The 16907-nt window shown below is 41.2% G+C and overlaps 1 protein-coding gene across 2 annotated transcripts in view; it reads left to right on the plus strand.

The window, feature by feature from the left end:
* The window catches only part of LOC140494459 (AP-1 complex subunit mu-1), a 103496-nt gene extending 87096 nt beyond the window's left edge, over window positions 1-16400 (plus strand). For both annotated transcript variants that reach the window (XM_072593639.1, XM_072593638.1), the window contains one exon: window positions 11284-16400. In XM_072593639.1, the coding sequence (XP_072449740.1) occupies window positions 11284-11349 (66 nt within the window). In that variant the 3' untranslated portion in view covers window positions 11350-16400. The remainder of the gene's footprint in view (window positions 1-11283) is intronic.
* Window positions 16401-16907: the final 507 nt, after the last annotated feature.

Consider the following 16907-nt stretch of genomic DNA (forward strand, 5'->3'; position numbering starts at 1 on the left):
CATTTCCTAAAGAACCCTACACCCAGTTGTCCTAAAACTCTTCCAACTTCCCAGATGCACAAAGAAACCACCATGCAGTTGCATTGAATGTATTGGTCACTATTTATTCAAATGTACGTGTGTGAACAAATAAAAACTTTTAATTCAGGAGTAGAAAATAAACCACGACGTGGAACCTTGCCACTTTGTTTAAAGTTTTCTGTTATTTTAAAGCCTCAAAAGATACAATGAAGGTTTCTCTCAGACATTTTCAGTCTGACCACACTCGGCTCTTCCATGAGCTCATTTAAGTGTGTGTGTGTGTCCGTCCGTCCGTCCGTCCCAGAGTTGCTGCCCTCCATCTGTGCTAACTGACCAACACATGGCGGTGTCCAGCTTTTCACAAAGGCTTTTAAACTGTAAATCGCCACTAGAATTTTTAAGGTATTGCTTTTGCATTCTATCATTTAAAAAAAGCTGCTGAGAAACTTTTTTTTTAAAAAATGTACATCTGTGCATCAGTCTTTAACTTATCAAAGCCACTAAAAATGTGCTTAATCAAAGGGCAGAGAAGCAACGTAGTAATGGCAACCAATGATGTTTCTCTTTATACTTGTGGCACTGTAAGCTAAATGTTGAACGTTTAGGGTTGCTGTGTGTGGCTATTTGGATGGTGCTGGACTCTGTTGAAAGAGATGTTATATAAAATATGACTTTTTTGATGGTTTTGAAATGTAGCCTAGGTAAACCGCCAGACAAGTGCTGATTCTTTGAAGTCCAGGATAGAATTACGGATTTTTTTTGTCCCCAAGGCAATTATCTAGTACTTTCTGTTAAGTGTACGAGGGGTTCTTGTGGTTCAATGGACCCTCTATGTGGCAGCCACCAATGACCTGCCCCATCTGAGCACATGCTGCTGTCAATCATGCAGTTTCTCCTTTTTCTTTGGAGGGTGAAGAGAAGGCTGTTTCTAGGCATGTACAGTTTTGCTAACAGCATCTTACCATCTCTTTCAATTCCTCAGGATCTGCCTTGTGACCTTATATCATGTTGTCTGGTCCAGGGGTTGCCCTGGTGTCACCAGGAATTAACTGTTAAACTCTGGCCCAATGCTACAACCAACCAAGGACAAAAATATTTAACATTTTAATGTTCCTTTAATACTTTCTGACATTGAAGATGGATAACAACAACTGTATTGACACTGTCAAGAATCAACCAAATATTTTGGGAAGTCAGCACAGAGTAAAATTGGGCATATTGAGTGAATGACAGTGGAAGGGTAGAGGTGAGTGGAAATTCCAGAATTCATGCAGCCTAAGTTCTAAGCCTACATTTGGTCAAAGCCATGATTCAGTACTTTGACCTTTCCGTAAAGTTGGCTGTCAGACCTGTTTGCTGTCTATATTTAACTTTAGACTCTCATAATTTTGTTTTATTCATTCATGTGATGTGGACATCACTGTCTAGCCAGCCTTTATTGCCCACCCTAGCTGCCCTTGAGAAAATAATGGTGAGCTATCTTAGTGACCCGCTGCAGTCTATTTAGAAACATGGAAAACAGGAATTGGAACAGGCCATTTGGCCCTTCAAGCCTGTTGCACTATTCATTATGATCATGGCTAATCACCCGACTCCGTACTCTGTTCCTGGTTTCTCCCATACCCTTTGATCCATTTAAACCTATAGGCTATATTTATCATCATCAAAACATTCAATATTTTGGCCTCAACCACTTTGTGGCAGGGAATTCTACAGGCTGACCACTCTGTAGGTTAAAAATTTCCCTCCTGTTTTTACCATATCTACTTCTGTTTCTGAGGGTTTCCCCCCACCGCCAATTCTTCTGACCTCCAATGGATATCATCCTAACTGACCCAGTGTCTCTTCATAGGTCAGTCCTGCCATCCCAGGAATCCGTATGGTGAAGCTTTCTTGCACTGCTCCAGAGCCAGAACATTCTTGGATAAGGAAAACAAAGCAGCACACAATACTGCAGATGTGGTCTCACCAAGGCCCTGTACAATTGCAGCAAAACATCTTTCCTCCTGTACTTGAATCCTCTCGCTATGAAATCCAATATATTATACCTGCTATATCTGCATGTTTACTTTCAGTGACTGTTGTACAAGGACACCCAGATCTCATTGCACTTTCTCTTTTCCCAATTGATCACCATTGATATAATTGGCTGCGTTGTTTGGCAGGAAAAAGTGAGGACTGCAGATGCTGGAGTACCAGAATTGAAAAATGTGGTGCTGGAAAAACACAGCAGGCCAGGCAGCATCCGAGGAGCAGGAGAATCGACGTTTTGGGCATAAGCCCTTCTTCATAACCTCACATTTATCCACATTGAACTTCATCTCCAATTCATTTGTCCACTCACTCGACTTATCCAAATCACACTGAAACATGCCGCGTCCTTTTCATTGTTTACCAAGCCACCATCGCTGCCCTCCTCCCACCAACTTTGTGTTGTCTGTAAACTTGGAGCTATTTAGTTCCCTCATCGAAATCATGAATATATTAAAATTTAGTGCAGGTGCACTCTCAATGCTCTAGGGAAGGAAGTTCCAGAATTTTGATCAAGCAACACTTTTTTAAAAAAAACAGCAATTTATAACCACGTGATGATGATGAGGGCTCTGGAGAGGACTTGCAGGTCATGATTTTCTCGTTGTCTACTGCCTTTCAGCTTCTATCTAGGTGGTAGTATTTGAGACTTTAGAAGGTGATGTCTATCTAGCTTTGGTTGGAGTTGTTGCAGTGCATCTTGTAGATAATGCACCATGCTGCTACTTTATGTTGGGTATGAAAGGAGTGGATGTTTGTGATCATGCTAAGTAAGCAGCAGCTATGTCCTGGATAGTGTCAAGTTTCTTGAGTGTTGTAGGAGCTGCACTCATCCAGGCAAGTGGAGAGTATACCATCGCACTCCTGATTTGTTAATTATGGGTGGTGGTCAGGTTTTACAGAGTCAGGAAGTGAGTAACTTGTGGCAGTATTCTTAACCTCTGACCTGTTCTTGTAGTCACGGTATTTGTATATCTCGTCTAGTTCAGTTTCTGTACAATGGTAACTCATAGTGGGAAATTCAGTAATGGGAACACAATTGAATGTCTAGGAGGTATTTTTTTTTGGAGATGGTCATTTACCTGGCACTTGTGTGGCATCACTGTTACTTACCATTTGTCAGCACAAGCCTGAATGTTACCCAAACCTTGGTACTTTTAGACTTAATACCTGAGTCTTCTCAAATAGTGATGATCTTTGTAGAAACATCCGTAAACGTCTTCACATCTGACCTTATGATGGAGGGAAGGTCATTGATGAAGCAACTGAAAATGGTTGGGCTTATAACACTGACACAAAGAACTCCTACAGTGCTGTCCTGGAACTGAGGTTAATGACGTCCAACAGTCGCAACTGTTTTCCTTTCAGCAAGATATGCAGCCAACTAACTCCCCAATTAGCATTTGTGTAAGTTATGGTCTAGAGGCTTTTTGTGAAGCCCCAGCTAAGCAATATATCTGTCTACCCTAATCTATGTACCTCAGATCTGAGCAGGACCTTGAATCTCCGTTCTGTCATAGGAAGAGCTTTGACTTTGCAATTGGGCAGTATTTTTGATTGGAATAGAAAAGTGTAAGATGCTAATTGTCCCACCCACCAGTTAATGACATTCGTTGGGGTTGGTGGTTGGTGGGGAAATTCTGTAACTCTGTTCAAGTCCGGTTCAAATCCTGTTGAGTGCTAATTTGGCTAAAAGTAGTCTCTTGCAGTATCTCTCTTTGTGGATAAAAATGTGTTTTCAACATTTTGTTATTTCAAGTTTGTCATTGTTATGTTTTCACTGGAGACTCCAATATTTGGTTAGTGTAGTCTGTACAGGAAATGAGAACTGCAGACATAATTGAGTTAGGAAGAGGTTACCTGGACAGAAGTATGCATTTTTATAAAGAGCACCGAACAACGTGGTGGGATTGGAGAACTTCCACCAGTCCTCCCCAAGTAAAAATGTTAACAAAGAATTCAGTTGTTTTTGGGCATTTTCCTTCCTATCTCCCCAGTGGTCTTTATCACTGAAGTGCTAAAAAGCTTTCATTGCATTCCAACCACTTTCAGTGAATGCTGCAGGAAAGCTTGGAGATTCCTCACGTTTTTATTCTGAGCACAAGCAAGCCATCTGACCAGAAGTATTTAAAAAATCTAAGTGTTCTAAAATTAAAAGCTGCAAATGGCCTGAGTTTGGGCCTGTTTGCTTGATGTTTATTTCCCTTTCCTATTTTGAAAGTTTCCAATCTGGTTTTAGCCACTTGTGGGTTTGTGTTGGAAGCTGTTCATCTAATTGTTGGCAGGGGATCTTTGCTGACTCCAGTGCAGAAGCACACCCTATTTATTGCTGTACCCATTTCTTCCAGAGAATGGGCCATTGAGTTTCACTCCTGTGGTTCTTTTTCTTCCGGAAGACCCTTCGTGTGCAACCAGCTGCCTTCAGTTAAATATAAAAGGGAGAGCTTGCAAATCTATAGTGCTTTTCACATATTCAAGAGCTCGATGCTCTTGAAAAGAAACAGAGGACTCTTGAAATAAATTTATCTTACAGTTGAAATTTGCACATTGATCAGTTCATGCACAGGAAGATGCCAAAATACCAGTGTATTTAATGTGAAAAACCTGAGTAACGATTCTCTTTATTCTATTTTGATGTTGCTACCTATATTGGGATAATCAAATAAATGGCATTGGTGCTTTGAAATAAGTCATTTTGACTTCTCTAAGAATGACCATACAGGCAGCAGTATAAATTACTCTTATGGAGTCATAGAGATGTATAGCACAGAAATAGACCATTCAGTCCAACTTGTCCATGCCGACCAGATATCTGAATCTAATCTAGTCCCATTTGCCAGCACTTGATTCATATCCCTGTACACCCTTCCTAGTCATATACCCATCCAGGTGCCTTTGAAATGCTGTAATTGTACTAGCCTCCTCCACTTGTCTGACAGCTCATTCCATACACATGCCATCCTCTGCGTGAAAAAGTTGCCCTTCAGATCCCTTTTATTTCTTACCCCTCTCACTCTAAATCTATGCCCTCTAGTTCTGGACTCCCCCACCCCAGAGAAAAGACCTTGTCTATTTATCCTATCCATGCCCCTCATGACTTTATAAACCCCTCTAAGGTCCCCTCAGCCTCTGTCGCTGCAGGGAAAATAGCCCAGCTATTCAGCCTCTCCCAATAGCTCAAGTCCTCCAACCTTGGCAGCATCCTTGTAAATCTTGTTTGAACCCTTTCAATTTTCAAAACGTTCTTCCAATAGGAAGGAGACAAGAATTACACACAATGTTCCAAAAGTAGCCGAATCAATGTCCTGTACGGCTGCAACATGACCTCCCAACTCCTGTACTCTATACTATGACCAATAAAGGAAAGCGTACCAAATGCTACATTTACTAAACTATCTACCTGCAACTCTACTTACAAGGAACGATGAACCTACACTCCAAGGTCTCTTTGTTCAGCAACACTCTCTAGGACCTTACCACTAAATGTATAAGTCTGATTTACTTTTCCACAATGCAGCACCTCATGTTTATCTAAATTAAACTCCATCTGCCACTCCTCAGCCTGTTGGCCCACCTAATCAAGATCTGGTTGTACTCTGTGGTAACCTTCTTCACTCTCCACTACACCTCCAATTTTGGTGTCATCTGCAAACTTACATACTATACCTACTATGTTCACATCCAAATCATTTATGTAAATGATGAAAAGCAGTGGACCCAGCATTGGGAGAGCATGCCAACTGTACAAAGGCAATCACCTGATCGAGGAATCAAACCTGGGTCCCTGGCATTGTTTGGCAGCTGTGCTAACCACTGAAGTCACTGTGCCTGCCATCCATACTGAGACTAGCTCCAAACTTGTTCTGTTGATAAAAACTGGTACAGCAGGCAAGGAAGAAGGCAAATGCTAAGCTGCCCTCCAGAGCAAGAGAATTTGAGTACAGGAACAGTTGTATATGGTCTTTATGAGACCACACCTGGAGTACTGTGTGCATTTTCGGCCTCCTTATTTGAGGAAGAATGTTTTGGATAGGGAGAGTGAAGTGAAGGTTTACCAGACTCATTCATGGGATGGCTGGGCTGATATATGGAGAGAGACTGGATTGATTAGAACTAAATTCACTGGAGTTTAGAAGAATGAGGGAGGTACATCATAGAAACCTATAAAATAGGACTGGATAGGCCTGTTCCTGATGACTCGGGAATTCAGTACCAGAGGTCACAATCTAAGGATACTGGGTAGAATTGCAGGCATTTAGGACTAAGGTGAAGAGACATTTCTTCACCCAGAGAGTAGTGAATTTATGGAATTCTCTGACACAAAGAGGCCAAAAAATTTCATATTTTCAAAACACCAAGAACAAAGTTCTTGGGTCGAAAGGATCAAATGCTATGTGGGGTGAAAGATTTTTGAATGGAGGATCAGGCTTGAAGGACCTGAAAGTTCCTTTTTCTGTTTCTACATAGTTGGGCAGTGTTTTCGTTGCCTGTAGGTTGGTTTAGAAAAGATTAAGAGGTATTAAAACTAAAAACTTTTAATCATTTAATTCTGTGAATGGCTGGGATTAAATGACAGCTTTGAGAAGGCTTTTTTTATTATTCAATCGTAAGATGTGGGCATTGTTGGCGAACCAGCATTTATTGTCCATCTTTAATTGCCCTGAGGGTAGTTAAGAGTCAGCCACATTGCTGAGAGTTTGGAGTCACATGTAATCCAGACCAGTTAAGGATGGCAGTCTACTTCCCTATAGGACATTGACAGAAAAACCCATCAGATTCACCAATGAACAGTGCTCTGAGCTCCAGCTTTTTATTAAATTCAAATTCCAACATTTGATATAGCAGGGTTTGAACCCAGGCCCCCAGAACATTGGAGTCTCTGGATTAATAGTCTCTTGATAATACCACTAGACTTTCATCTCCCCTCGAAGTTAAGAGGGGGAATGCATTTCAGAGGGGATGTCGAATGGCTTTATTTTCCTTTGGTCCCTGACTTGGAACAAAGGTTCAGCCATGTTTCACGCATCCTGTAAGGTGCCATGAGTCACGTCAGTAACGAAACAGCGCCCGCTCTATCAAAGTTGCTGGGTGTTTGATATATCCAATCCAGCAATAGTGCAAACTTGAGGGTGGAACTGCTGCATGTTGACTTCCTTATCCCACACCAGTGAAAATTACCAAGGTAGCAAATGGGGTAGTAATCCTGAAATTTGATCCTGTTTGCTGTTTTAAAAGGCTTCCTGACTTGCATAATGATCCCTTTTTGCTTAAATTACTTTTGCAACCTGTTCTCCTAATCTCCTGTTCTCTTTTTATCTGCTCTCTCTGCACTCTTCCAGTTCGTGTCTCTCTCCACATCACCACCTCCTTCTTGCTCTCTCCATTCCTCCTCCTCAGCTCTTTCCACCTCTTCTCTGCATTCTCCACCATTCTCTACTTTCTTTTGTAGCCCTCAATCTGTCTTTCTCCTGTACTCCTATCATTTCTGCTTCCTTGCTGCTTCTCCTCCTCTTCTGACTCCTTGTCAGTCGGTCACTCAGTTTCCTGCTTTCTTTCACTGCCCTCTTCCCTAAAAACTGTTGCAGAAAATGTGGAACTCTTCACCCACTGTTATCTTTGGGGATATAAAACAATATGTTTGTGATATAGTAAAATCACTGATTAGGAATTTGTAGCATTCCTTAGTAAGTTTTCTGGAATGCTTTAAATGGAATGAGAGGCGTCTGTCATGTTGCAACCAAACTGCATATGCTGCTGTACAATTGGTAAACTATATCAGGAGGACTCCTGCATTAAAATAAGGTTTGCTGTATAATTTGGTTTCAAAATGTGGGGAATGTGGAATCTGAGCTACTGAATTTGGCTTTAATGGAATTGACAGTCACAGCAGTGATAAGTATGCTTCAGGAGTGGTAAATAAAAGTTGGTTCATTGGCTGAGATTCACTGATCACTCTTAGTCCATATGTCGTTAACATTCTGAACTTGTTATAGAAGTGGTTGATGATGAGAAATATTTGTCAAGTACAGTATTTGTATGTATTTGTATACCTGTGTTATTGGAAAGCACTGTCCTTCATCAGCATCTTCCAAACCAATGACCTCTACTACTTAGAAGAACAAAGGCAGTAGATGTGTGTGAGAACCACCATCTGCAAATTCCCTTCAAGCTACATTCCACCCTGACTTGGAACTATAATCAACATTTCCTTACTGTCGCTGGGTCATAATCCTGCAAACCTCTTACTTTCAATCCTGTGGGTATATCTATACCACATGGACTGCACCAGTTCAAGACGGTGACTCACCACCACTTTCTCGAGCTGTTGTGGATAACGGCGCGTGGCATATGAATTAGGAGCAGGAGTTGGTCTCTTGGCCCCTCAAGCCTGCTGTGCTGTTCAGTAGATTATTAGATTACTAATAGTATGGAAACAGACCATATGGCCCAACAAGTCCACACTGACCCTCTGAAGAGTAACCCACCCAGACCTATTCCCCTAAATATACCCTTGACTAATGCAGCTAACACTATGGGAAGTTTAACATGGCCATTTCACCTAACCTGTACATCTTTGGACTGTGGGAGGAAACCAGAGCATCCAGAGGAAACACACGCAGCCATGGGGAGAATGTGCAACACAGGCAGTCGCCTGAGGCGGGAATTGAACCTGGGTCCCTGGCGCTGTGAGGAAGCAGTGCTAACTACTGAGCCATCATGCCGCCCAGGTTATGGCTGATCTGATTTGCTCCACATGCTCCCCTCTCCCCATGCTAATCAAAAATCTATCGACCTCATGACAAAAATAAGTTCAAGGACTCTGCTTCAATTGCCTTTTGAAGAAGAAATTTCAAAGACCCGTGACCCTCTGAGAAGAAAACATTCTCTTTATCTCTATTTTAAGTGGACGTGCCCTTGTTTTTAAACATAGCCATGATGTGGAGGTGCCCCTGTTGGCCTGGGGTACACAAAGTCAGAAATAACATGACACCAGGTTATAATCCAACAGGTTTATTTGAAATCACAAGCTTTCGGAGCGCTGCTCGTTCATCAGGGGAAGTCTTCACTTCACATCACCTGACGAAGGGCTACGGTCTGAAAGCTTGTGATTTCAAATAAACCTGTTGGACTATAGCCTGGTGTTGTGTGATTTCTGACTTCAAATATAGCGCCGTTGTTGTGTACAGATCAGGGACCTGCACATTTCAATCAAGTCAGGTCTTATTCTTCTAAATTCCAATGATTATAGGCCCAATCTGTTGTATCTTTTAAGACAATTCACTAATTCCCGGTACTAATGTATTCACCTTTCTCTGAACGGTACACCCTTTTTTAAATACAGCTAATACTGGACACCGTACCCTAGAAGTGGTCTAACCAATGGTAGGAAGAATATTAGCGAAACAGGAACAGACTTCAGAGCTCCGAGAATTCACAGGGATCAGGTCTCACCACTACCAGTGTAACTGAAACAAAGTCTCCCTACTTTTGTATTCAGTTCTCTTGGCAATAATTGGCATTCTGTTAGCTTTCCTGATTTCTTGCTGTACCTGCAGACTAACCTTCTGCAATTCAAACACTAGGACACCCAGATCCCTGTGCAATCTCCTGCCAAAAATGAATAATTTCACATTTTCCCACATTAATTTTCTAGCTCTTTTTCCACTTACTTAACCCACTGCATTCCTTTGAAACTTTCCTATGTTCACTTCTCAGCTTATTTTCCTACTTTCCTAAATGCAGGCTTTGCCAGTGACACCCGCATCCACTGGAAGAATTTTTAAGAACTCATTGGATTATTCCAGATATAGCAGTCTTGTTCTCTAATAACTAGCATGTCACTATGCCTCCTTTAAGTGTTTGTTTTATTTTAAAACACACACACTACATATTGCAAAGCCAGTGGGACAATTGACGTGCTTCAGGAGAGTCTGTGCTGCCAGCAGCTGAAATGATCTGTTGGGAAAATCCCTTTGAAATGCAGCCATGAGAAGAAGCGATTTCAGATGCAATTTTTGAGAATGCGTGCAAACTGGACACAGATGTGAGGTTGTGGGAGGGAATTTTAATAAAAGCCTTCAAACATTTCAAACTCACCTCGTTTAAGAAAGGACCATTGAAACTGGGTGTGGTCAAATTTTACCTCTTGCACCCTCCCTCCCTCTCTTCCCCATGAAGCGATTGCAAAAAGCGATTATGTCTCTTCTGTGTTTTGCTGTCAAGAGGCCAGTGGTCTGTTTCTTTCTGCTGATCCCTCACCATCTCAGAAATGGTGTTCACTGGTTTGCATTGAGATGCTGTTTGTCCAGGGCCCAGTGTTTCAGTTCCCATTTTTCCATGGGCTTATCTCTGTAACCTCCTCCAGCCCCACAATCCCATAAGATATCTGCACTCACGTAATTCTGGCCTCTTGAGCGTTCCAGAATTTAATTGCTATACCGCTAGTGCCTGCGGTTTGAGCCCCAAAGGTCTAAGCATCTGAAGTTTCTTCCCCAAACCAGTTCAACTCTCTACTTCTCTTTCTTCCTTGAAGAAACTACTCAATTTTGTCAAATTGAAAGAGTTTAAGCTGGCGATCTCACTCTCATTTTCTCCATAGTACTCCTTTGAAGCGCCTTTGAATGCTGTATTATGCTAAGGTGCTGTATAAATGTAAGCTGTCATCAGCTATCCAGGTTCGCTGCTGGTGTAAAGCTAGCTGTGACCATGGAAGGTGGAATATAATATGGCAAGTTGCTCACTTTGCTAGGAAAATGAGAAATTGGAATAATATTGTAAATGGTGAGAGACTTTAAAATATCAGTATTCAGAGACAACTGTGTGCCCTTGCTCAAGAATTACAGGAAATTACTATGCAGGTACTGCAGGCAATTAGGGAAGCAAATGGTATGTTAACTCTTTATTATACAGTCATTGCAAGTATTAGGGTGAAAAACCCTTACTACTTTCATGATGAGTCTTGGTAAACCGTATTCGCTTTTCACTGGGTTAGAATGCCGAATGATGTGATGTTGCAGAAGAATGAAGAACCATATAGCTTTAGGAATGCGAAAGAAGCACTTTTTGTCTTTCTCTTCTAGTAGCAACCATGTGAAGTGCTAAAATGATGTGCTACTTCCCATAAATACACAGGCTGCAATCTACCTTGTGCTATGAAGTTTGTATATTACACAAAGCATTTTGTATCCTGTCCAGTCTGATTTTTATCATTTCCATTGTTTTGTTTTGCAGACTACCAACTTCGAACACAGTGAAGAAAGATTGCACTTGAAGAGTCATTGGGAGGGAAGGATCTAAATTCAGTGGATTGTGTACAAGTGTTAGGTGTATCCATCATGTTTCAGGTCTCTGTCATAGAACCATCTTTCATGAGGAAAATTCAACATTTCAACTGTGCTCATCCATGGAACTGAAAGAAAAACAGGGCAGTATTTTTTGTTTTTCTCCCCATATGTTCCTGTCATCGCCAAATCTTCCTCTTACTTTTTTGTTCCTTTGGATAGTTATTCTTTCTTTGTTATCTTGTTTCTCTCAACACTCAGGCAAGATAAACTGCTGGACTGAACTTGGAGTGCTCCCGACGGGATTGAGTATTGTTGCTGCTTGGCAGTTGTATTTTGATGCGAGTGGGAATTCTTTTGGCTAATAGTTGTACTTTGTCTTGTCTCATTCTCCGAACAGTATCAAATTAATGTGAAACTAACCAATGATCATAACGCACTCCATGCAGATTTCCAACACCATCTCCCACCCCCACTTAATTAAAGAAATGCATATGGAAAACCACAAAGAATACTTTGCTATCCTCAGAAGTACAATATACATTCCGAGATTTGTCCAATTATTTGTTTGCCTTTGTGATGCAAATGTAACAAAATATTCAGCATGAAATCGGGTGGTAGGTGCCAATGCAACAGGTTGTTTGTTCCAGCCCAGGTGGTTTATCAGAGGTTCTACCATTCCACAGTTCTCCACATGTCACAGCCCATTCAGACCAGCAGGTACAAGCTGGACCTCCTCTGCAATCTGATATACTTTCCTCCTGCATTCTGCTCAAGCCAGATTGCATGGCACAGGTCAGATCCAGTTTTGTGTTTTGATGCTTTGCTCTTGTTGCCAGTTTGAATTATAAATGGGCTAAGTCTTTCCAGACTGGCAGTGCATTCCTTTTCTTGATGTGTGCTTCTTGCTGTCTTTCTGACCTTTGTCCTTGCCTCACCTCTTGGTGATTTCTCATCCACACTGCCCATCGAATTCACCAGTCGGCATGAGTTTTTAGTCTGCTATCTGAGCACTGTATCTGTTACTGTTCATGTTGATTTTATTTTTAAAAGTGGGAAATATTGGATTTTAAAGAAAAAATGTCCAGCTGTTTAAAAATACTAGTAAGTGCTGCTGCATGGCAGTTCTGGTAATAAGGCTGATACAGACTAGGGCGCTGAGCTCTGACTGTGACCTGTTTTCTATTACAAACCAGTCATTGAGCTAAACCCAAAGCTGATCTGACCCTCAAGCTGCAGGGACTGTAGGGCTGGTTCAGAGCAGGTTGCTTCAAGAAAATATGCTCTTAAATGTTAACTTTATGCAGCTGTTATTTTTGAATGTTTGTGCGTAATGCTGTGTGAAATTTCTGAAGAACAGTGTTAGAATGCGTGCTGACGAACTGCAGATCTAATATGGTTCTCGGTTGGCACAAAATTATTTATTTCTGGGCCAAACTGATTTATTCATTGCCATTTTGACAGTGGAAATGGTTCTGTTGCTGGGACCTGCTGCACCATGCTGCAAGAATCTATAGTAAAAGTGTTCTGAAACCGTATGTGATGGATTTAAACCAAGAGGGGACAACCACATGGATTGCCTGTGCGAAATGATTCTATGGCACAGGAACAGTCAGCTATTAAGGGTCTAATACCACTCTGCTAGGGTGTATTGATTTTAAGGCATCATGTACTACTAAATGAAACAAAATGGATGATCCCAGATTTGTGCTGAGTTATCTGAATTTGACCAAAACAGCAATAATGATGTTACAACTGCTTAAAAAAGCTGTTAAAATGCAGTCTGCCTAGGTTTGGACTCACCTATGATTCCATCTGTGATTGAATATTCAATCTCTTTCACACACTCACTCTCATAGGCACATACAAGCACTCTACTACCATTCTTGTGAGGTACGTACACCTTCTTTCATATGTTGGTGCAGTGGTAATGTCCCTACCTCTGTGCCAGAAGACCAATATTCATGTCCGATCTGCTCCAGTGTTTCAGAATGCATCTGAATCGGTTGATTTAAAAAAAAAAGTTGATGCTATCTGCCTGTGGACAGCCCCACTGGATACTCATCACATACAATAGCCAGTGATTAGTGAAAGCAAGTGAGGCATTTCATTAAGGTCCTTGTCCAATTCTGTGTACATTATGGCCCTGAAAGTAGTCAGTCACTGAGCCACATACACTGGTATTGATTTGTGCTAGATCCCTCACTGCAGCCACAAACAACAGGGCATGTTCTAAACTGGATCTTACAGCTCATATGGGAAAGTAAACAAGCAGCATTTCATCATGTACAGTCAAGAAGGTATCGAGTGTCTGCCATATCAGTTTCATCTACATGAGCTTCGCATGATGTTCTCCAAACCACATTTTCTTCATCCTGCAATAGTTCACTGTAAAAACATTCACCTGTGAATTTACTACAGAGGTTCTTTTGTAGGACATAGCCCATAAACGCCATTATGCCAGGGTTGCTGCCAATTTCCCACATCAGCAAAACCTCAGAGGCTCCAGGCCAATGTCCCTGACCCCCTACTGAGAAACATGATCTGGGCATAGACCCCCTTATGTACTGAGTTAACTCATCTCAGCCAAGACTGGAATATGGTTAGTAGAATTGACAACAGTACATCTGTCTTGAGAAAGGGAAAAATCAGACAGACTGATCATTCGAAAATGGTCCTGCTGGAAGTGTGGGTGCTATGATATTATCACGTTCTGCAGAAGTCATGTATTGTTGGCGGCTGCTTTCAGAGCTGACCTACTATGGTTTACTAGAACAGCCTCCAACTAGAGTCTTGATTTAGCAACAGCATCAGTGTTTTCAGGAGAATTGGAGAAGGCATGACTTAGTCTTTTAACAGAACGTGACATTTTGCAGTTATGTAAAGTACGGTATTTGAAATGATTAGGGAGTGGAGCAGCAGCACATTCATCATAGTGGTGGGTATGGCTTCAGGCCTCCCTTCCGCCATTGCCAAGTTACTATTTGTAGTCTCTCTGATCACTGGGCGAGCTCACCCCGAAGGGCAGCTTGGCTGTTTAAGTTACCACCCGGCAACTAACAGTAGGAATATGTAGCATGTCAAGGATGATGCACAGTGTGGAAAGGACCAATGAAAAGAAATGAGTTGAAAAAAGAAAGCTGTAATTATCCTTTAGCCAAATCTTCTGGTGTGAAGTGTGCCTTCATACAATCAAAGAAAATAGTCGGGTTAGATTTTTTTTAAATACATTACTCTGATGATTTGAACTTAACCATTGGCAAGGTACAGTGGGGTTTATTAGTATTGCTGAATGATTTAAAACAGCACAGATTGTCCTCGGAAAATGCCAGTTATTTATAAACATAACTCTTTCTGGAAGACAGAGGAATATACTTTACAATTTCCCAGTATGTGAGCTCATCAATCTTCCCTCTTGGACCTTAATATTGCTTTGAGCAGCAAAGCAGTTTCTGAGGCAGCGGGATCTGCTTCAGAGCTGGTTTGTGTTGAGGAAGATTGCCTTTCCTCACTTCTGTTTTTTGTGTTTTTGAGTGTTTGTAGTGACCATCTCACTGTTGCTCACTGAGAATTATGCTTATGCTGTAGCAGGTCTTTACTGAGTGAACTGAACAGCAGAGGACCTTGCTGTAAAGGGTGATTTACGTGAGCAAGGATAGCACTCTCCTTACAGAAGGCTTCCTAAAGTGAAGATATCTAAAAGTAGGTACGCACAGTGAATTGTTCGTTTTGAGCGGTCTGCTTGAAGCATTCAAATATTTCATACTAGCTTTTACACAATCATCCTGATGTTTTTGATTTTTTTTAAAGGAAATGCAATGACAAAACTCATTTTGGAGTTCTATAATTTTAGCTCTCTGAAATATTTATTATTTAAAGAATTCTTTAGAGGGCTGTGAATTCCAAGGAAAGATAAATCCCAAACTGTGCTAACTTAAAACATGCCATGGCCTCAAACGCAGGACTGTGCAAGCAAGGGAACGATTAGCCAGCATAACAGCTCATGTTTTCTGTCTGCAAAGGTTCCTGGTGCAATCTGTATCAGTTGCCATCTGCTGTGCCTCTGAGTAAACTGTGACAATAGCCCTCCTATGTGGTCGAATAAACAATCAGCAATGAATGCCAAGCCTTGTATGCAAGCGTTAACCTCTTCAGTGTGGTCTGAGAGAGAATCCAACACTCCGTTGCCTTTTTCTGACAAGGGGAACATAAAAGTCAGGGAGAAATTGAGGTTATTGTCCATAGCATCAAGTCAGGACCAGTACCTGACATATTGCATAAGCTGAATTTCGATTTGTTTATCTCAGTTTCGGGTTGTCATCTCTGAATTCTAACATGGTGAGAAGCAGGTGGAGAGGCAGGTGAATCTTGCAGGTCTGATCTCCAAAATTAGACACTGTAGTGTTAAGATGCTCCAACTTTGGATTCTGTTTTCACTGGGGTAGCCATGTGGTGTAGTGTTCAATATTGTCTCAAAGAACTGTGACAGATAATTTTGTGGATTGAAGTGTCAGAATGTGAAAATGATTGAAGAGACAATGTCTCGTGAATATTTGCAAAACATTACCTTGTGTGCCAGTTTCATACAGCAAGACCAGAAGCTATTTCTTGTGAGGCATGCCTGACCTTTTGAACACACAACCTTAAGTAGAAAGCTATTCAGGTCATAAACACATTTAATTGAAGCAGTCTCAATCGTTGACATCCCAAGTTGGGTCGTGTGGGGAAAATGAAACACCAATACTGCAAAGAATCATTTAGGAGATTGAGTTGGTTGTGCTCTCTGAGAAGCAGCAGTGCATCGGCTCTGTATGTTCGGCTCTGCTCTGGGTGTGGTCTTACTTCATAGTTCGCGAAGAATTGGCTGGCTCCAGAGGAGATCTAATCCTCATTGTGTTCATAAAGCAGTTCAGATGCCCATGTACACCAATGGATGTAGCTCATTAGATTTCTTAAAACTTCCTTTCTTTGCCTGTTTGTCAACTGATGTTGAGTTCATTTACCTTCCTTCTGTGATATCAATTTATTTCATTCTTTGCATCGTCAATTAAAAAAGTCACAAAATCATGTGTTTGTGTGTTTATGTGCAAATTATAGATAAGGTGCACCACCCCATCACACTGTGCCACATCCTAAATATATTGAAATAATAGACTTGTAATAAATTCATAATGTGATAAAGAGCATGCATTATTACATTGAGCACTAATAATACTGAAAGTTTATGATGTGATCAGCAATAACATTGTGTACAGATACATGTAAAACATATACATGTATCTGTACATGTATCTCTTCTATTTAAAAATATTCAGTAGTTTAAGAATTTGCAGAATAGTTTACATCCATTACCCTTCATTTGGGCTCTTCTCAGTGACTCAGGAATCATCTAGCAAAAGAGTCCCATCAAATTGACTTCCATGTTTCCTAAGACATTTGCTATGGAGCTGGCTAACTCTGGAAAGGTCATCTCAGCCCATTTGGTTTTATTTTGTGCCAAATGCAAGCCAATTTTTAATGATGAACTTATTGCCTTTCACTTCAGATGTCAGACACGATACAAACTGCTTTCTG

This window comes from Chiloscyllium punctatum, chromosome 24, assembly GCF_047496795.1.
Source record: "Chiloscyllium punctatum isolate Juve2018m chromosome 24, sChiPun1.3, whole genome shotgun sequence".
Taxonomy (NCBI): Eukaryota; Metazoa; Chordata; class Chondrichthyes; order Orectolobiformes; family Hemiscylliidae; genus Chiloscyllium; species Chiloscyllium punctatum.